General features: G+C 36.8%; 1 protein-coding gene across 1 annotated transcript in view; it reads left to right on the forward strand.

Moving 5' to 3' along the window:
* The first annotated feature begins 605 nt into the window (after nucleotides 1-605).
* Nucleotides 606-22,193, forward strand: part of ZDHHC17 (zinc finger, DHHC-type containing 17) — a 56,164-nt gene continuing 34,576 nt past the window's right edge. The window contains exons 1-5 of the mRNA XM_010018507.1: nucleotides 606-705; nucleotides 7,512-7,634; nucleotides 13,853-13,930; nucleotides 15,366-15,510; nucleotides 21,606-21,670. Of these exons, the coding sequence (XP_010016809.1) occupies nucleotides 15,382-15,510; nucleotides 21,606-21,670 (194 nt within the window). The 5' untranslated portion in view covers nucleotides 606-705; nucleotides 7,512-7,634; nucleotides 13,853-13,930; nucleotides 15,366-15,381. The remainder of the gene's footprint in view (nucleotides 706-7,511; nucleotides 7,635-13,852; nucleotides 13,931-15,365; nucleotides 15,511-21,605; nucleotides 21,671-22,193) is intronic.

A 22,193-nucleotide genomic window follows, 5' to 3' on the forward strand; every position in this document is an offset into this window, starting at 1 on the left:
GAGTATGTCACGGTTGCGTCATTTATTTCTGAGACCCATAGGTTAAACGTAAAAAGATCACCTCTAGAGCTGGGACTGGAGTTGAAGAATCGGTAAAGAATCAGTAGGCTCTAGTCACTGGTATTAATCATTCCCAATTATTTGTTTTCTAGAAGAGACATGACTATGCTATTTGAAGTATAACATTTATCTGTGTTAGAGTAAGACTTTGTGAGTTTATGGCTAGTAGCTTTTTTTAGCTATGCTACATTGCATTTATAAACCCCAAAACCTAAAACTAAACAAACAAACAAAAAAAATTGCTCTTACTTTTTGTTAACGTTCTATAAACATACCCCAGTATAGGCTTTAATGGAACTCTGCTATTACAAGTTGTGTTTTCTGGGAGGTGTTGGAAATCTATACTAGGGAATGCAGTGGCCTGCTTTGCAAGTTGCAGAAATGTGGCCAGTCAACACCCACAGATCTGGGTAGATTTATAGTTCACTGAGCTGGTTACTGGGTTTAGTTTGCATACAGCATTATTATTTTTCTTTTTTTACTAAGGAACTTCAGTAATTCTGATTTTTGGTGTTCCAATTGCAAGTTTTGTCTTTTTTAGGAAATAAAGCCTCAAAGCCATTACAACCATGGGTATAGCGAATCTCTTGGACGGAAAAGCCACATTGACGACTACAGCACTTGGGACATTGTCAAAGCCACACAGTAAGTTTATTTTTGAATGTTAGATTTATCTGTCTCTGTATTAGTTAAAAACCAGTAAAATGAATTTTATTGGCACACAATGGGAGGTGAACTGTCTTTGTAGATAAAGCAGTGGAAGATTTCAGAAAATTTCAGAAGTGAACTCTACAAAATTACTGATAAGACAAATTTATGAGCACTGTATGAAAACATGCATTAGGAATTATGGTAAATTGTAAATATAGATGGTTGCTGGACAGACTGTTGGAAGTGAACATATGGTTTTCTTCCTGTTGGTAGTGATGTTTATTTTCTGTAGATGATGATTAAGAGGTAAGTGGGCAACATTGATACACAGACATGAGGGTTTCCTTGATTTGTCAACATTATTTGTAGGTTAGAAGGAATCCGTGTCTGTAATTTCCTTCATTGTCTCTGATCCTGCAGTTTCACTGCTCGTATGGAACTGAGTTCATTGCCGAGAAAGGATTGTAGGAGTCAATGGTGGGCAAATTTAATAATTGCATTATTAGTGCAGATGAATTATACAAATTTGCCTTCTACACAGTCCTGTAGTACATAATAACTCACAAAACTTTCTGAAGAATTGTCACAAAGCTACTTTTTAGGTTGCTGCTGTTTACCATTCAGAGACCACCACGACTGTCACTTTTCTTCAGTGAGCTGAAGCAATAGTTTTGTAGGGTTTTTATTTTCTTGTACCATTAGTATGTATGCTTATATTATTATTTATCTTGCTGAGCTATTTGTTTTTTTTTTTCTCTTAGAAGTTTTTTCCTTTTTCCTAAAAGTCATCTTCTTCAATTGAAAGCAGTTTTGCAGCTCTGCATGTGACATAGGTCCCATTTAGGTTTAGGAAGTATGTACTTTCCTTCACTTTTTGAGTTGTGAGGAGTTTAAATTCATGAAATAGATGTTGACTGGCTCTGCAGTTGTTGCTCTAAATTCTTTATTAGCAATACTACGATCTACAATCATCATGTTAGAAAAGGTTTAGAGATGAAAATATTTTCATAGCATCAAACTATCTGCTTCTTAAAAGCAGGGAAATATGACAGCAGAAGTGGTTTTGCACATTACTTGCTTCAGTCCTTGTAAGCTCATTGCATGTTTGGAATCGTAAAACACATTTGTCCCTGCTAGCCCTCAAATTTAGACTGATTATGCTTTCAGCTGAGTTGTAATTCTTTTCTAGTCTCCTCAAACAAGAATCAACAGAGCTGTGAGTAATCCATTATGTTCCTTTCCAGTCATGGAAAGATGTGATTTGCAGAGAGGATGACATGTCACTGAAGAGGGCTATAGTTCCGTATCGTAGCCCTGATGGTTAATATCACAGGGAAGGGGGACAGCATGTGTATATGATCAAGTTGTGGTATCCAGACAGCAGTTTCCTGTCTAGAGGGAGAACTCACCTTTAAGTATTTACTGGGATTAGAAGGCTATGTTATGTAAAGCATCTGTCTTAAAGAGAAAAATCTCTGAAATTTGAGGCAGAAAATAAACTCCTCAAGTATCATAATGCTTGAAATAAAAAATAAAATAATGCTGCTAATATATTAATTCTGTTATAAAAAAGATACACAGTTCCTAATAAAATGTAGTTACTTTTGTAGAAATATAATCTCTTTTATATACATGAAGAATAGGTGATCTTATCCTCTGCCACTTGTCCTCAAAAATCAATATTCATTTAGATTAAAATATCTGGTGACTTACTTCAGTGCTAATGTAAGTAAGGTGCCACAAAAAGTTCTGCAAAAAAGGGGGAATGTAGGTCCTTAAACATTAAAGATTATGATGAAGAATGGGATAAAAAGATTTAAAACTCATCTGTACTCCATATGTGCTGTTTGACTGTAGAATTGTGTTTTGAGATGTTGAGTTTATGGACATATGATTACAGAGAAATAAAACAATGTTAGTAAAATAATGCATTTGCTCTTGTGTTTTTCAGCAAGGGAAAATAAAAGCTTGCAAACTGCGTGCATTTTTCCAAATGTAAACGTATTTTTTCTTTCATATCTTGTTGAACTGTTTGTGTGCTTTATCTTCTTAGCCTGTAGATAGGATACTTATTAAATTAACATACTCATACACTATGAGCTACAAATCTAATAACCTCTTACCATCAAATTAAGACTTTGTATGGAAAAGAGATTGAGCTGATGTTCTCATTGCAAAGAGTTTATCACTATTTGTATTTTTTTCCCCATCATGTTCCTGATAAGTTCTCCCACAGGCGTGGGGCCCTAGGCATGATTTATACCAAAAATAGGCTCTTGCTGTGTTTATTTTGCAGAAACTTGTGCTGGCTTTTAGTATCTACTGTTATAAAGGATACTTTTCACTGGCTTTGTTACAAACATGTCCAGAGGCACGTAGGTAGTGTTAAAAGTAGTAGTGTCTTAGCCCTTTGTCTTGCTGATGTTTGAGTACATGTGCAATCTCTCAGCATCGTGTAAGTTGGTTCTAGCAATATTATTTAGTTCACACGACATTACTATTGTGCTTCTGAAAGCAGAATTGGACTGCTCATGTATTTGAAAACCTGTTTTCAAAGGAGTGGTAAAAAAATCATCTGTTCTTGCCTTTGTGATTGCAACGAAGGAACATTGCACACTAATACTTAATAAGTACTTCACTTCTAATTGCACAGAAGATGTTTGAATTTCTTCTGCCTCTACAAAATCAGAGGGAGGGCTGTGTACTGGTTTAATTTCTCTGAGATAGAATTCAGTGCTCTCACTGAGGCTGCAGGGTGATGGAGTCTTGTAAAAAAAGTCCTAAGTGATTTAAAAGTGAAATTTAATGGCGAGATGTTTTGTATGTTTATCTCTTCTGGCACCTTGTGTCATCCAAGGCTGGAATCATAACTTCGAATGTGATGTCTTGGCGAGAGTACTGTGTTAACATAATAACTTGAAGTTTCTGCCTTTGTTGTTTTAAATCTTTTAAGCCATGAAACTAGGGAAAAGTAGCTAATGTTCACAAGTAGAGAAGTATATGGGATTATGACTAGGAGAACAAAATCATACAATCATAGAATGGTTTGGGTTGGAAGGGACCGTAAAGCTCACCTAGTTCCAATACCTCTGCCGCAGGCAGGGACACTTTCCACTAGACCAGGTTGCTCAAAGCCCGATTAATCCTTGCATTGTGATTTTCAGTTCTGTTGAGGCACCTTCTTCTTGTAGTGAAACTGGGCAAATTCCCACTATGCTGAAAGTCTGTCAAATAACCACTATGAACATAGGTATTAAACATTAATGATATTAATGAGTGCTTTTGTGACTCCTGGAAGATTGATTCCTTGTGCTTAAGTGTTAAGATTTCATTATCACAAGATTAACTTTTCTGTTAGTTTTATTCATTGAGATCATTGAAAACGAAATTGTGTGCATTGTGAAATAGTGCAGCACAAAAGATGAAATATGCTGAGTCTTGCTCAGGAAAAAAGTTCTCGGATACATCAGAGAACACACTTTTTTCCTCATGATTTGTCGTGATTCATGGGGTAACTGGTAAGAAAATAGGATACATATGGAATAATTTAAATCTGTGAGGGTTGGCCAAAGTGACAATTACTCCTGGCTTTTTTCAGCTATTTACAGGAGAAGATGGGCAGATACTGACACAGGTACACGTTCTATATGCCTGGTCATTTGTGCCCATGGAGTTCGATTATATTGCTGAAAGTGAAATGTGTCTGAACTTCACATGAAAGGCTTAATATAGCCACAACCATTTAGACAATTTGTGGCTCTGGAACACATGCAAGAGCCGAATTTCTCTTGTCTCTCAGCATCACTGTTAACGGTTCATTAAGCAGCTCTTGAGTTGTCCCTTTGCTGTTGAAAACAAAACTATCTTGCTGTTTAACACAAAACCCATGAGAAGGTGTGAAAAGCTTTGTTAGTATTTAACCACCATCATTCATGGGAATGAGACTTCAAAAGATAAAACCGGATCATTTTTCTACTAATTGCATTTCCAGATAAAACAGCTTTGATTGGAGTTACAATGACAATAAGGTGAGAGAGTTTGCTCTTGGCTTACCTGCTGTTGGCATGGTGATGTGCTCACTGAAGAGAGATTCCTTCCTAGTACTGTGGCCAAATTTTATGTTAATCATGTGACAAAGCTGGCAGTGTCTATTTCCAAGAGTCAATGTGCTTGCAGAAGAAAGATTAAAAGAATGGATTACATATGTAAAACGTAAAAGCCTTCTAGGGTACTATTTTTGAAAGTATTAAATTCAGAATATCTTTAACCTGCAATGACAGATAAAATGTTACAGGTTAGTTACCAAAATGGCTTAGAGACTGTAATAGTGAAACAAGCTTGCACAGTGGTATTTTTGCCCTGGAAAAACTAATTCCATTTCTTTCAGAACAAAGGAAGCTCAGTAGGATGCTTTAATTATACTTCATATTGATGTTTACAGCATGACAGTCACCCTCTAGAATACAGCTAGATGCTGAAAATTTGTTAGATTAGTACATAAGTGTCTTGTGAGGATTGACTCCTTTCCTCCATTCCTTGCTCTTGAAGGGCATAAGAGCTTTTTATAACATAAGCACAATTATGCTGAGTGTCTGAAAGAGATGACTTTCTCATTCTGTAGCCTAGCAGTGCATCATGAATCTTTGGAGAAAGCAAGGTGAAGTCAGCTGCAGCAAATCAGTGGAAGAAGACTATAGGTAGTATGTAAGAGAAGATTTATAGGGCAGAGCTCAAGAAGCCATGACTGCATTGGATTCAGTGTTTTATTTTATTGTAAAGAGCCTGCTGTTGCCAGGAAGAGGAGCAAATTGTTGTAAATTCTTAACCTATTTTGCTAGGCAAATTTTGTTTGTCCAGGTCCTTAAGTCCTTTTGTGACAATTTAGTAAATTGAAATTTATTAAATGATACCTTCTGTGTTACATCTTTTGTAATCCATTATGATTGAATCCAAGATACTGAAATAAATTGCTAGGAACAGTCAGACTGATGGTGACTTAAATAAAAAATTGCTATATACCTCATGCTCACTTTAAAGTTTTTTTTCATTTTCATATCTCTTGGCCCTTTCAGCTGCGAAGTGGGGGTAAGTCAGGAATGGTATATGTTAAGCCATTTGAACATTTGAACAAGCATTCACCAGACCACACTGCTGATCTAGACTGGGATTTGAGAGATAGTGCATCTCAAGATTTGCCAGGCTTACAGCCTTACCAGTTTTCCTGGCAGTTATGTGTGTCTCACTATGTGTATCTTGTCTGGCTGGTTGCATATTTCTAAGACTTCGTAAACCAAACCTCTTGTCTTCCCCTTTGCGAATAAGTGATTAAACCCTAAGCTTTGTTGTGAAAATTATTCATGGCTGCTGCTTTTTTACTCAGTCTGAGGGACCAAAATTTACAGGCTTGTTGCCAATTGGAATGTACTGCACGCAACAGTCTTCGTTCTGATCTTTTGTGGTGTTTGGAAAGATTATAGGTATGACAGCAATTTCTAGCATTTTTCATGATTTCTAGTGCAACTTTCCTAATAAATTGAAAGCAACATGATCTAAGTAGATTGTTATGTCTAGTAATATTTTTTTTTTTTTTTTTTTTTTTTTTAGTAGTGTGCACTGGTTTATTTGCTTCAAACCTCTGGTAGGCTTGGGAAGCATTCCTGAGGTTTGTTGACTTGAGTCACCATTGGAGCGCTGTCCAGATTGAGGATCCATTCAAATACATGTCAGAAAAAGTAACTGCCCTGGAATAAAGGTCTATCCATCAGTTATGAGAGCTGATCAAGTAGAGCAGAAGAGCCTTAAGTTGCCTAAGGCTGTCTCTTCTGCAGAAAGTAGAACACAGAAGCAGCATAAGGAAAACTTACTTAAATTCAAACTTTAAGAGGCTGTTAAAATTCTGCTCTAGCAGAAGTCAGATGTCACAAGGCAGTGATCCTGATTTCAGGATGTGCACACACATCAGTCTCCTCCTTGAGACTTGAGAAATCCCTATGGGTTGTGGAGTTGTTGAAATGTAATCATTACTTGCTTTCCTGAACTGCTTTTATTGCCACTAAAAATAGACAGTAAAACAGTGTAAGCATCAAGTCAAACTTTATTTAATGCTGGAGTTAGTCCTGAATGAGATACTTACATGATGTTTATGCTTCCTGATTTGTTTCAGCTTGCAAAATGTATGCAAATGGGGTTTTTTTCCATTGAAGGTAGCTCACATTTAATAGTCATCTTTAATGAAAGAATTTAATATTAAATTGTAGAATTTTGAAGTGGTGTATAAAAGAAAATGATACTAATTTGTATCAGGAAGATTGCTATTTGTTATCTGAGAGGAAAAATGGGAAGCATTTGAGCTTGGTTAGTGTTTGTAATTAACCTAATGATCTTGTCATCTGCTGAATTTTAGTAAGATGCTATCCAATCAGTCAGCTAAGCTTTTTTGGTCTTCAGGAGATCGAAAGGAAGGAGAACAGAGGTGAGAGAAACAAATGTAGTGGAGGCCCTGGGAAGAGAAGAGTTGTATTTATTCTTGGTGCACTACTGACTGATATTTTGCCTTGCTCTGCTGTATAGATTGCTGTGCAGACAAGTTTTCTGTAAAATCTCAAATTGATTAATATAACTTCTGCCAGTGGAAGCCTCTTGTTGCAAGAGATCTCTAATCTTACAGAAACAGAAGGTAAAGTTTCTTCTTCATTTCTCCTCTATGGAAGCTTTTGTATTGTGACCGTAAGTATGATGTTTGCCAAATGCTTTTTTATGTAAGGTAACAGCTTTGAAAAATCTTGGTTTTTTTCTTCAAGGTATGGAATATACGAACGATGTAGAGAATTGGTGGAAGCAGGTTATGATGTACGACAACCAGACAAAGAAAACGTAACGCTCCTCCACTGGGCTGCAATCAACAACAGGATAGATCTGGTGAAGTATGTATTATGCTTTTAAATTAAACATAAACTAATAATGCTCTTAACAAATATTGAATTCTTTTAAGGTGTTAAATAATCTTGAGTCTCTTGAAATATCGATTTTTGGTCTTGAAGTCAGGGGGAGGGGGAAGAAGTTGCTGACCCACTTTGCGTTTTGGCAGCAATATTTTGATGACACAGGTAATAGAAATAAAACCTGTTATATGTCCAGAAGTGAAGCTCAAACTCTTATCAGATGAGGTAAACCTGTGGAACAGATAGTAAGCTGCACATGCAATTTCTTTATTGGTTCTTTATTCTTTATTTGGTTGAAATACCAAATTTCTTTTTTTTAAGAAGGAGAAGTTTGATACTAGGTGGTAGTTGAATGTTGAATAAGCAAGATTAACATGAGGCAAGGGGTAATTCCTACTTGATTCGTCATTTTAAGAAGTTCTAACTTAAATAAATTCATTGCATTTTAAAAACACAGCTGTTACAGAAGGTAACATTGCAGCACCTCTCCTTGCGATTAATAATAAGATCTTTAATAATGGGAGATGTGGGATTTGGGGTATTCTTTTGCTTTTCAGTTAATAAAATCTAGAGCGTAGTATTTGAGACTATGTTTTCAAACCTATTATTATCTTTCAGAACTTGGAGAGCTTAAATTCTGAAGGGATAAGTCTTAATACTTGCTGTTTAACAAATCATGAGTGTCTATAGAACATGTTGGTTTTTTTCCCTCTACCATGAACTGCAAAAAAATGACATAAAGTGCACATCTTTAGTCTTCTTCAAAACAATTCTTATTAATGAATGTGTGTACTTACACGTAAAACCAAATGCAAAACATCTTCATTTAAACATGTTCTCCCCATGTATGTCCTCCACCAGCACCTTCATCAGACCAAATCTTGAGTTTCTAGAAGATCTCAGGTTCACATTTCTTGTCTTTAAAGGACTTAGTGTCCTGATGCAGTTCTCTTAAAACGTGGTTAAATGGATGAAGACAGGTAAATAGGTTAAGATTTGGATCTGATGAGAAGGACTTTGGGGTCCTGAGCTTCCTGGGGAAGCTGACTGCAATGCAGCCTTGTGGCAGAAAAGGTCAGTGGTACAGTGGTAATGGGGCCTCATTAAGAAAAACTTTGCCAGCATGTTGAGGGAGGTGATTCTTCCTCTCTCCTTGACTACTGAAGCTGGACATCTGTGTGTAGTTGTTGGTTCCCCTTTGCAAGAAAGATACAAACTTACTAGGGTCAGGAAGACGATGAAGTGACTGGATCAACTGACATGAATAAATGCTGCAAGTGCTTCGGCTTCTTAGCCTAGAGAAGAGAAGGCTTATTGTTTTAGTGTAAGATCCTCAAAAAGGATCTTATCAATATGTGTAAGTACCTGAGATACCTGGTGATATAATACTTGGCGTCTTATCAATGTATATAAATGCCTGAAGGGAGGGAGTAAAGGAGACAGAGCCAGAATTTTCTCAGTAGTGCCCAGCAGCAAGACAAGAGGCAGAGGGCATGTACACACATGAAATTCTGTCTGAACATTACCATACACTTATTTTACCATGCAGGTGACTGAGGACTGGCACAGGTTGCCCAGAGAGGTTGTGAACTCTCCACCCTTGGAGATACTAAAAACCCAACTGGACATGGTCCTAGACAACATGGTCTAGGTGCTTTGAACAGGGATGGTTAGGCTATGTGCTCTCCAAAGGTCCCGTCCAAACTGATTTCTTTTCTGAAAGAAATTTTTTTTATTATGCACAATAGATATCACAATAGGTTTTATGTCTTTATTGTGGGTAGAAGCTTACAATGGAAACCATAATTCTGTATTTGGTATCTTCCTTTCATATTAAGATAGGTAACCAATGTGCTTTCTGGCGCACTGAAATAGAGCCTCCTGCAAAAGTGATGCAGGACCCTGGTTTACCTAAATAACCTGGTTTGGCTTTTTTTGTGAGAGTACATTATAGATCCTATCATGTTCTTCCTTTTCATTCCATTTTCCTGCTGGGTTATCCTAGGTCTTTATGGCTCTGACTTGCTGTGAAATAACTGAAATGCATACAATTTTTCAGATACTTGTTTTTCTTTAAGAAAAGTATAGCATCTAAAAGCAGTTGTTATATTTTGAGCTCACTTTTTTATCCATCTTGAATGCATAATGAATTACGTGCAGTGAATTGTTCATCTTATTTGAACTTCTTTGGAAGCCATATTTGTATTACAGATATTCCATCTCATTTTGTGGGTCTGAAAAGTGAATAGCATTGAGACAACTATCATCATTTAAAAACATGAGCCATTTGAAAAAATAGGCCTATTTTGTGGGTAATGTTTCTGTATTAATTTATGTATGTATGGTTTCTGTATTAAGCTTCGCAATGCAGTGAATCTACCTGCATGATACTTGGTTATGACTTATGCTTTAGTTCACTAGCATTTTATGTATTCTACAGCTTTTTCTTTAAGAAAAAAACATATTTGGTTTTTTTTTTTTTTCTTAAAGAAACAACAACAAAGAAACTCTCCTCCCAAAAGTGTGTTTGGGGACCTTCTGTCATTCACAGAGTAAACTTGGCCCAATTTTAAATTCCACATTGGTCCTCTTTAAAGCTGAATGTATGAAAAGTACTTCAGCATGTGAGTAGTTTGTGGTGTGTTTTGCTTTTTTGTTCCTCCCTAACCCCCCAAACATGTTGCTAACAATTTCAGTGTTACAGCAATTATATTTGACATAGAGGTGCTTCAAAATGCTACATCCAGATAGATGGAAGTCTGTGCTTACATCTGTCTGAATTGCCAGTTAGGTCTTTGTTATATGTTAGGAAGATCTCTCCACCTATGTTTGAGTTCTGGAAACTTGTTCTGAGGGTTTTAATTCAACATAGTTTTAATTGTACCAGCCTTGTCTCTTTCAAGTTGTTTTACTATGAGCCCTGACAATAAAATCTAATGTGCCTCATTCTTCCTTTTTGTTCAACAATATGTCAAAGCTCTTGTCCCTTCTTGAAGCTTCCCTACCACTGTGACATACTGCATCACATTTTCCTCATGCTGTTTACTGGAGTGCACGTGACTACTAATGTGTTTAGCTATGTCTAGAATTTCTTCCTCCTGATGCAGTTCCTATGTTCTTAAGTTCCTCTGTCTTTAGGGGGTCTTGATTTATTTTAGCTTATTTCACCCAGCACATCATATGGTCTCTTGCTCTCTTACTCTCTCTTCTGTGAGATATTGTTTATTCTATTTCCTTAGAATGAAATTATTTTTGTTTTATTTGATCCTATCACTTTTTTACCCAAGTGTCTGCTATTTCCCTGTTGTGTGCAATGGATAATTTCATTAAATATGTTGGCTAGTAAGCTTGGTATCACAGAGATGGAGCCTAAGTGTAAGTGGTCTGCTCTCATGATACCAGATTCCAGTGCTTTGCTTACTGGGTATGCTGACTATGTAAGGTCTTCCCGATGAAGTAGCTTAGCAGCTTGTCTGTGGAGAATGCAGGTTTAGAATTAGACTTGTCTTATTTTTAGTATTTCCTCCTGCTGTCTATTTTGAGACTTGAGATTCAATCTAGAAAACGGTGAAACCCATTGATATTTTATAGGAAAAACTACAGATCCTTTTCTTAGTTCTATAGCATCAGTGTCAGACATCCACAGAGTAACTTCTTTTTTCTTCATGACGCTGATCTATTGGTCTGTCTTCAACTCAGTTTTATAAAAATGAAAAAATTGACTGTATCTCTACAGTTACCTGCTGCCTGCATTTCCCTGTTCTCTTTTTGAACTTTGTCCGGACATGAATTTCTCTTCTACGTTTCCTCCTTCTAGCAACATTGACTGTGTGTACTTTGATTCTACAAGCACTGAATGCAAGCTGGGGCAGTTTTCAAATGCCTGACAAAGACTTAGTGGTCCTAATGTGGATATCAGTGGAAGTATTTACTTAAGGCGACCTCTTTTCAGATCTGCTTACTTTGAATGTAAGTAGATTGCCTAAATAGGACTTGCACACTTGGCATCTTCTAGCATGGAAGCTTAGATGACTCACTAAGAGTAGACTTGCCCAGTTCTTCCTTTTACCAGGGACATTCTCATCAAGCACAATGTTCCTTCTCCAAGATCTACCTAGACAAGGAGATTAAGTTTTCAGTCTGGTTTTGCAGAAAAAAACTCACCATTTTTGTGTACTGAATCTGAAATGCAGTGATAAATCTCAGCTTAGTCTAAGAACACCCTTAAGGAAACATAAAATGATATTTCAGTGTGCCATCTGGCAGGAGATCACTGCCTTGTCTTTTCCCAGTTGTCAAACTGCAAGTTCTTCCTTCTAAATAAAACACACTAACCAGTAAGCAGTGCTGCTGCTCAGTAGAATCTGAACATATTCTGTGTTTCTGCGGGGACCAGTGTTTGATTGAAGACAATCTGTTTAATGTTCACTTCCCCATGAGTGGCTGTCACATCAACGGGATGGCTCCAAGCTTTGACTGTGAATTTCTCTGTACTGTCTTTCATCTAGACAAGATTTCCTTGGGAACTCCTTCCCAAGGGAGACTGAATAGCTTCGTAGTATCTTTTTCAGCTTTGTTCTTTGGTAGCTGGTAGTTTGCTCCACAATAACAAAATTACATTGGCCCTTTACCTTATATACACCTTATCTTTTCACCTACCACCTTGTCTTTTCTATGTATCAAGACTTTCAAAAAACCTTTGGTTGTTCTCATTGAGATTTCAAAAAGTTTAACTTCAGAAAAGAGATGTTGCAATGTTGTTCTTCCGCTGTTGGAGACAAGCAGAGTGGACAATCAGAGCAGATCTTGTTTATCATACAAACAAGAATTTATACGACCTTGGTAAGTCTGCTGAAGTTATTCGTTGTGCCTGATGGCTCTAAAGCAACTGTATAAAGACTTTTCCTTGAGATGTTTTTAGTGTGGACACATATAGCTAATGCATTTTTCAGTTTCTCTTCCAAAAGTTACCTTTTTGGGTTGTTTTTGAAATTTCTGAATCAATAAGCACTAGAGAAAAGAAGGTAGTTACTTAGAGTGATGTTTTTCAGATAGTTCTATTTGTTGCTGCCCTTCTTCCCATGTCTTAAAATATTTGGAGGAAATTGAGGTGCCAGAAACACAGTGCTGAGGATTTGAAGGACAGTTTGTGAGGGTGTGAGATCAGCATTTATATATACCTGGCAGGTATTTTGAAAGCAAAAAGTCTGTAAATACAGGTACTTGAAATGTGCAACCACTTAGGCATCTATAGCCAGACAGTATTTTTCAAAGGTCTGTTAGTAATAGCTTTTTTGACATTGGCTTATATAGTAGTGAATGAAGAACTAGAAGCCTTCTGAGGAAGCCTGTTTATTAAAAACATTAATTTCTTTGTAAGGTCTGCATTTTCTTTCACAAAGGAAAAGTCGTATTGCCAGTTTAGTGCCCCATATAGAACAGCAAGAAAAACAGTTCACAGAAACAGTACAAATGACTGTGAGTATAAATTTCTGTGATTGAATATGGATAATTTGCTTTGTTCCTACAGGTAGCTTGTATTTTTATTATAAATGTTCTTGAGAGAAAAATAATTTCTAGCCCATCATTTAGAAGTATGTCTTAAATACTCAGATGTTTTTTCCTTTGATTAATAACAAATGAGAAGTATGTAAAAACCATAGTTCTTGGCTGAATGTGTAACTTAAGTGTAAGCTCTTGGAACAAAGACTATGGCAGGGCCATTCCAGAGGTGATACGTGCTGCAAGTTGAATTGTGTATAATTTTGCCATTAGACAAAATTCTGGATATACGATAGTCTTCTAGCAGCATATTCTTGTACCAGTACTTCATTTTAATGCAGCAACCTCTAAATATTTTAGAAGAATCAATTTTATTAAATATTTCTGTGGTGGCATAATTTGCACTAACATACTTACATAGCAATTATTTTGTTTTACCGTAGAACCAAACTAGGAAATAGAATGTTTAAAATGCAGTAACACAGCAGAAAGTATCCCTACTCTCAACCTGAATCAAAAAGGCAAAAAATTGAATGTATATGCATGATCTCTAGAGAAGGAAATTATATCAAGGCAAGAAATGGTTCTTGTCTTCTGGTCTGTGTCTGCCTGTTTTGTGTAATATCAAATGTGCTTACTGTGTATCCTCTATGTTTAACCAAGGCAAACAATAACGTTTACTATTTCTGTTATTCCAGATACTATATATCAAAAGGTGCTATTGTTGATCAGCTTGGAGGAGATTTAAATTCTACCCCACTTCACTGGGCAACAAGGTGGGGAAAAGTCTTCTGGAATTTTCTTGTGTTTAATTTGGAATATCTACCAATCAATTTATGAAATTGCCATATTTTATGGGAATACACTGTACAAGAATTAATTCAGCCATTGTTAACTTTGGCACACTGTGTATGTAGTATGATTGGGCTACAGGAGCTTTCAGCATACAGTTCAGTTTTTGTCTTACCTCTTTCTTATGTTGAGGAAGTTAATTACTATGATAGGAAAGGAGTAAAGTAAAATTAGAGTCTATAGTCACCTTGAGTCTTTACTCACCTTGTTTTAATCTTACTTTGGAGATCTGATTTTCTATTGCTGAAGTTCAGCAACCCTTGTGTAGATGGGCCTTGGGATGATTTTTGTGTCATTGTCCTTGCAGAGTTTGATTGTGTGTGTAGAACTTTTTAAGATGCACTTAAAGTCATATTTAATGATGTAGAAGATGGTCAGAGAATAATTAATGGCTGGGAAAAATGAAGACAGCCTTTGAGTAGTAGCTGCACCTTCACACAGCCACCTAGAAATAGGATACAAAGGAATGCTGTCCATAATAATATCTTTACTGTAGATCACAAAAGGAAACTTAGAAAGATAGCTTCTAAAACATTTAACGTGTCAAAGTAATTTGTTTACTAAGATGAGGATTTGCTTTTTAGCCTCCCTTATAGAGTTTAGCTTGTATATTTCTTTTTGTTACAGATCACTCTCTAAGTTCCGTGTTAATAGCACAAAAGCTCGATTAAATTTTCTGGTGTTCATAGCTGTAATCTGCTGTTCTGTGAAGCAATGCCTGAAGCTGCTTCTGACAGATTGAAAAGGCCTTTTTGCTCATGTCAGAAACTGTATGTCGACACTTAGGCGCTGTGTCTGCAAGAAGGATATGCCTATGCTTATTATGCCAAAAAGATGCTTAAGCTTTTAATGTAGTGTGGAGGAAGTGTAGGCCTTTGGTTTTCCCTTTTTAATTCCTATTTTTATTTCACTACTGTTTTCAATACCAGAAAGATAAAACATATGCCCCACAAAAAGTGAGAGTATATAGCCAGTTTGACATCTCTTAAAATAGCAAGTTTCATATGTGGATTGGAAGAAGTCACAGTAGACTAGACTTGTAAACTAAATTTCTAAACTTAAAACTTTTCTTGTTGTTGTTGTTGACTGGTTTTTTGCTATACAACACACTTGGGTGAATTGCACGTGATGAATGCATTGACTGCACAGAATTTGCTCTTATGAATGAGTTTCCTTACTCAGTTGCAGAATTGGATCATGACGATTGTTTTCAAAGTATGAGTTGAAATGCGGAAGCTCTGGTAGTATAATATCTATCTCTGGTAGTATAATCTGCTAAATATATTTGTATTCAAATTCTAGTAGTTTTTCTGTGTATTGTTATTCAGTTGTTTGTATTTTGTGTTTTGTTATCTTTAGACAGGGTCACTTATCCATGGTTGTACAGCTGATGAAATATGGGGCAGATCCGTCGCTAATTGATGGAGAAGGGTGTAGCTGTATTCATTTGGCTGCCCAGTTTGGACATACTTCGATCGTTGCTTACCTTATAGCAAAGGGACAGGTAAATTTTAAGTAATACCATATTTAAATAGGTTCTACTTAGGAAAACGGTTGAAACCTATACCTATCATTCAGGAAATGCATAATATTTGCCTGACTGAACATAAAGATAATTCAGTATCTTTCATTGTAAACTACAGTATTGATGTGCCACCTCCTAACTTAATTTCTTCTAAAAGTGGTCTGAGTACTTTGGCTTTAATTCGCACCTGTTCAGGTAGTGTATGGAAATTCTAGCAGTTATTCTTTTACCATTCTTTTTCTAGTGAATTTCATCTTTAAATGTTAACAGTGACAATGATAGCAAATGTTTTAGAAGTTGTAGAATCATCAGGTTACACACAGGTAAAGAATTTAATGACACAGAGTTGTCATAGGTCATACCTTCTATATCTTCTTTTACACCTCAGTCCACAACTTTTATTTATTGCTGTTACTAGTTGTGCATGTGTGTGTAAATAAAAAACTCAAAGAAAACCAAGTAACTAAACAAACAAAACAACCAAAACCCTTCTTGCTAGTCTCTTATATTACTGCTGGATCTGTAAAGTGTGTATATAGCATGCGTATTCATTACTGTTCTCGTTGCCTCCTGTCCTTCCATGTGTGCTCAGAAATGTTCACCTTTTTGTTACTCATTCTTCATTATAATTTGTAAATTTAGTCACCCTCAGATATGTGCCTGAAGCACAAATTTTATTTAGTTTGTAAACCATATAGAAAAATCAAAGCCCTTTCAAATAGCAAGTGAGATATGTTCCAGTGAGTCAGATAGAATATGGCTATGAAATCAGTGGGTTTCGTCTGTGTAAAACACAAAATTTGCTGCAGAACATGGTTTGTTCCTATACATGTAAAAAAAATAAACTGTTGCTCCATGCAGTATTCAGGTTGTGTTTGGGACTCTGAGTGTATGATAGAGAGTAAGCATGGCACAAGAAGAGTCTGACCATATATGATTGCTATTTGTAAGTGATAATGATTGAAGAGAAATGCTTTTTCCATCAGAACAAGTTTTGTATTTTGCACACATATTACTTATAAGTGTATGTGGGTTTATGTTACCAGAAAAATCTTGCAGATGTATAACATAGTAACTTGCATAACAAGTGTGAATTTATTTAAAGCATAGCATTAATGAAGTATAAATGGCCTTTAAAATGTTCTACTGTCGTTGTGAAATCTACCTGTAAATGTTTGTTTGTCCTTATGTTTATATACAGACTTGTCCTACTTATCTGAGCATATAATACTTCAGTCCAAAAGAAGCTGTGTGTCTTCACATGTGTACTTACATAAACACACTTACTAAAAATCCCCAAATATTATGTTATCAAATATGGTTTTGGTATCCTTTCCGTGCTGTAAGCTCGAATTAATTTTAACAGTAGTTTTTGGAAGCACTTCAAGAAGTTCAACTTTAAAATTATGTACTGATTTGCATTTTTAAAATATGGTATGTTTAAAATGTAGTAATGTCAATAGCAATGTAATAACAATCCCTAAACTCATAGTTCTTCAGCTACACTACATAGAACTACAGAAACAACATGGTTTCTGTAGAAGCTGTGGGAAATACATGATTCTACTTTTTATTAATTTTTATGTATTTTTACCTCCTTTGTGATGCTGTGACTTGGGTTTGGAAACTTGAACTGCTTTTGCTTATGTGGGCTTACACTATGTACTACTTGCGAATTATTTTTGCCTTTTATCTTTACAGAGACCAGTTTCTCTTCTAGCCAAAGAGTAGGTTTGCCCTAGTTCTGAACCTTAATTGTAGTACCTGTGTGGTAAATGACAACTAAAACGTCAAAATAAATGTCAGTGTAGGCTGTTGTGCTTCGTTAGTTCTGATCCTGTTGCCTTTGTGGACCTGCATGTTCAGAGGAGAGCCAGCTTTCATAACTATGTAGAGAACTGACAGGTAGATTAAGAAATTGCTCCTACTTGCTTCTGTCCCCTTTAGAGACAACGCTGGAACCCACTTCAGTGTTTCTGCTTCAGTGGCTTCCTGGGTTGCAGCAGCCAACAGTAAAATTTCCAATCTGAGGCTCGAGTCCCGTCCTTGACCTTCTGCAGTGTAGGGTAGGGGAAGAACTCTTGGTTAGATGCCGTCTGGCCTTGGTTGGAAGTGAACCCACTTTCAGTGCCAGCAAGTACTACTCGGCCAAGAGGCAACAGTGGCTGATAGCTGTTGCTTTTTATTTAGTCATGTCTCTTGCTGAATTTTGAGAGACTAATACCTGGCTGTATCAAAATTTGCACGTGTTGTTTGTGTCAGTAGATTTCCTGGGTCAAAATCAAGCCTGGGGCAAGTACATGACATAAATATAATCACATAGCAAGTAACAGAATCTGCAGCACAGCTCAAGTTTTAGGTAAGATGATTATTTTAGAAAAAATGCCAGAAAGAAAAACTGAAAAGAGCTTGAAGGCATTTTAAAATGTTCCAAATTGATGCTTGTACTACTTGCTTACGCTACCTACGCTACTTAAAATGCCAAAGGTGTATCAGGGCATAGCAGACACCAACATGGCACCCCAGAATAAGTTAATATATGGATGTGGTATGTCGGTGGTTGAGTAGTGTTCGCATTCCATGGTATATGTGAGAGAACCTCAGTCACAGATAATAAAGTTGCTAGTAGGGTAAAGTCATGTTGTAAGAAATATTGCGGAGCTGAAGTTATAGTTTAACTATTTTGTACTCACAGTTTATCACTTATTCATGAAGTATGTATTTTTTTTTATTATTCTCAGAGTTGCAGTTTTATGTGTTAACTACTGTCCTGAGCTACATAGGGCTTTTTTCTGAGCTATGGCCTAGAATTAGTTGATATCTAGGTTGGGAGGTGCCAGTGTGGTAGCAGCAGCCATGGTTACTTTGGTGCTGCTACCTGTGAGAAGTGCTTTAAGCACTTGTTAGCTCTGTTGGCACTAAGTATTGTTCTCTCCATCAGGCTTAGACAAGTGTTATACATTGAATCAAGTATTTATGTCCTAGACCCAACCTATAGCACATCATTTACAGAATTATAAGTCTAGTCATGTTTCTTCCTCCTGATTACCCAGACTAACTCTGCTTTTGATGGACTGTAGTATTCAGAACAGAGTTTTTGTTGTTTGAAAGAACAAAGTAGTTCAGTTCTGTGTGTTACCTTGCTTGATGAGCTAGCTGCCTGCCTGTTCATTCCACAAGAATCCTACAAAATCTCTTCTTCTAGTGAATAACTAATGTGTCTTCCCTAAGTTAGGAAATGTTTTCAGCCTTACATCTCTCTTTCTTGTAAATCTTCTTTAGTATATGCTTTTAAATATGTTATCTCTTTAGAAGCCCGTTTCTCTTTCTCTGGGCAACAGTCCATGTGAAAGAGATCTTTTCCCTGTGGAGACAGGATTCTGAACAAGGACATGATGAGTCTTTCTATGAAGGTCTGTGTTTTGTGAAATAACCAGCAATGGTTCTAAAGAGTATCAAATTCCTATGCAATTTAATGCATTTCTAAGTGGAATCTTGATGCTTTTTGTGCTTTTGAAAAGGGCGTATTGTATCTCAGTATTGGTTTGACCACTGCTTGTTAAAAGTCCTGGTAAGCCGAAATGCTGCTCTGATCTCTAGCTGCTATTCAGAATCCTACCTTGTCAGCTACATTGTTTTCAGAAAGTAGTGTTAAGTAGCAGGACAGCTGCTACAGCTCCTTTCCATGCAGGAAGCTCTTTCTCCCCTATATTTTTGCCTCTCAAAAAGCTTTTTGTGGAATCTTGTACTAGATTGCTCTATTTCAGAAACAAATGAAAAAAATCTTCTGGTTGTGGTCCACAGAGTTCATGCTTGAAATACATAGACAGGGCAGCAAGACGTGCAAATTTTTATCATTGCATCACTTATTATTGAAATCTTTGGTTCTTGCAATGCTTGTACTGTGTCCTAACAGCATAGATACACCCTTCCGTGAACATTATCAGATTGACCTGTCACTGAGAGTTAAACAAGTAACTAATGCAAAAATGCTTGTCACACCGAAACAGAAGAACAGTCTCCTAATGTACCTGCTGCTGAAAGTTTACTTTTTTGCCTCAGCCCTTTGGCAAAAAGTAGCAGAAGGGCTTCCTTTCTGAAATGTCCCACTTGTTGTGTGGTTGCAGTAATGAGCTGTCAAAATAACGAAGAATTTTTGATGAGAGGTTTGTTAAAGCAGGAGTCTGCTATCCACAGCTGCGTCATCTTTGTTCTACCTATACAGCAGTATGCAAGCCAATCTTAGTTGCTTTGCCTCTTATTGAAGTTCCTTTGAAAAGGGATCTGCCTCAGCCCATCATGTAGCCTAATATGAGTAATAGTTGTATCCTGCCTGGATAAATTATGTGCAGGGCAAAGTCTGGAGCTCTTGGATTTGTTTTTAGCAGAGTGTCACCTAGTCTGCAAAGTGTAGTTTTGATTGGTCAGGTAGAACCACTGAAAGAAATGGTTCTGCTTAGGTTGGGGCAGTCAGGTCCCAGCTGTTATGAAGAACAGCTTTTGTGTATGGAATCTCAAGATGAAAGAGTCATTGTTCTTGTTACAGTAATTTCCACAGTCTCCAAAATAAGTTGTTCACACAGTGTGACCTGTGAATCAAAGTTGTGCTTCTCAAGGATGAATGAACTTGAGTTTAGGCTGCAGTTCTAATTTCCTTCACAATCTCAACAACAGGAGGTTAAAGGGCATGCTGGGTGTGCCGTCCTAGTAGGCTCAAAAGGATCTGATCTATATGTGTGCTGTGGGCAAGCAGACTTGGATCCTGATCTTAATGCATGTAACTCTCATCTGAACAAATAGTACAATAAAGCAGTGGCTCTCTTTCCTCTCCATCAACTGCTTTTTAAATTGCTGATTTCTTTTTTAATTAAGCAGCAGAGTAAAAACCCAGAAATGTAAAGTGATCTGCAGGCCAGGGAAGCTTTAAAAACAATCCTGTGGAAGAACTGAATTGGATTTCCTGGAAAACAGCTGCCTGGGTCAGGCTAGCAGCACCTTGAGTGGGGATCCCAGGGTGCTGGGTATTTGGCAGACTACTGGAGCAGTGAAGAAGGTTCTGGGGTTATAGAAAGTGACATCATCCACTTTCTGGGTTTCTGTAGCAAAAGACTTTATTGAAACACTTTGAGCCTAATTTTCCTAGTGGCGACTGAGGAGAGCAGCCTAGAAATTACTGGCATAGTTCTAGTGCCTCTAAGTAGAACTGTTCAGATCTTGCATTAAGGTAGATTAGAGTAATTTTGTTAGTGATGGTCTTTGGAACTTGCCCAAATGTGCTTGAGAGTCTAATCTGTCTCAATGTATTTAGGGATTACCAGTTTCCATGTTAGTGAGGCAGAGATCTATAACAGGAAAAAATGCCTTAGGTATTAGATCCTTTATGATGAATTAAAAAGAATTGCCTGGATGGTGCTGTTTTGTCATTCTGTGGCTATGTTCTGTTAAATGTAATATTTTCTTTTTAATATTTTAGCCGTCAGTCTAGTCACCACTTGCTTCTAAGTCAGTTTTATTTCTGTGTCTGTTATTTTTGTTAATGGCTTTTGTTTAAACTTAAAAATTTTCTAGCATCCGTTAACTTGATACCCAGATCTGTAAATATCTTTGGAACTGAGTGAACTATGGGAAATTGCTTTGCAAGTGGAAAAATAGATGCAGCTACCATACAGTAGGATATAGGATTCAGCCCATGGTATTTATGTTAATTTATCAAGTGTTTTATTAAATATTCATGCATGTTTCTAGTTTCCTCCTGCATTTGAGCGCAATAGTACACCATCTATATATCTTTTATGTTGAAGATTAATAGTAAGACAGGAATGGCTGGTCTTATACAGCATGACTGTACCTTTGTTTCCAAAATAGATTGGAATGGTTATGTTTTTGCAATGGTGGTGTTAATGTCTGGTTTAATTTTTTAAATGCCTCATTTTATTACATACTAAAAGCTTGCCAGTTTTTCTCCAGTTGGTTAGTCTTAAAATACTGCTTCTCACTGCAAACCTTGTAGCTTCTGTATCTTGAGCATGCTTACTTATCTCATCAAAATACAAAATATTTTCTTCTTATTTTAGGATGTAGATATGATGGATCAAAATGGAATGACACCTTTAATGTGGGCAGCTTACAGAACACATAGGTAATATCTCACTGCATTTCTTATTTTCTTTTGATGTTAACTAAGTGGCATGGAGGAGGACTGACTGGGTTTGATTTTTTTTTTTATTTTTTTTATTTTTTTTTTTTTTTGGGGGTGTAGGGGGAGAAGTTTTGGAGTTTTCTTGTTTAATTAGTCAATGTTCTTTCCACAATTGCCAGTTTATCTTTCTTCATTTATGACTGTTGTGAGTTAACCCTAGTAGGCATGTCAGCCCCAAATAGCCACTTGCTCACTCCTGCCCAGTGGGTTGAGGAGGACAATCAGAAGAATAAAAGTCAGAAAACTTGTGGGTTGAGATAAAGACAGTTTAATAGCAAAAGGAAAAGCTGCATGTCCAAGCAAAGCAAAATGAGTTCATTCACTATTCCCTATTGGCAGGCAGATGTTAGCCATTTCCCCGCAACAGCAGGGCTCTGTCACCTGTAATGGTTACTTGGGATGGCAGATGCCATAACTCCAAATGTCCTTTCCCTTCCTCCTTCTTTCCCTCGATTTTATTACC

The sequence above is a fragment of the Nestor notabilis genome, unplaced genomic scaffold (assembly GCF_000696875.1).
Source record: "Nestor notabilis isolate BGI_N333 unplaced genomic scaffold, ASM69687v1 scaffold2767, whole genome shotgun sequence".
Taxonomy (NCBI): Eukaryota; Metazoa; Chordata; class Aves; order Psittaciformes; family Psittacidae; genus Nestor; species Nestor notabilis.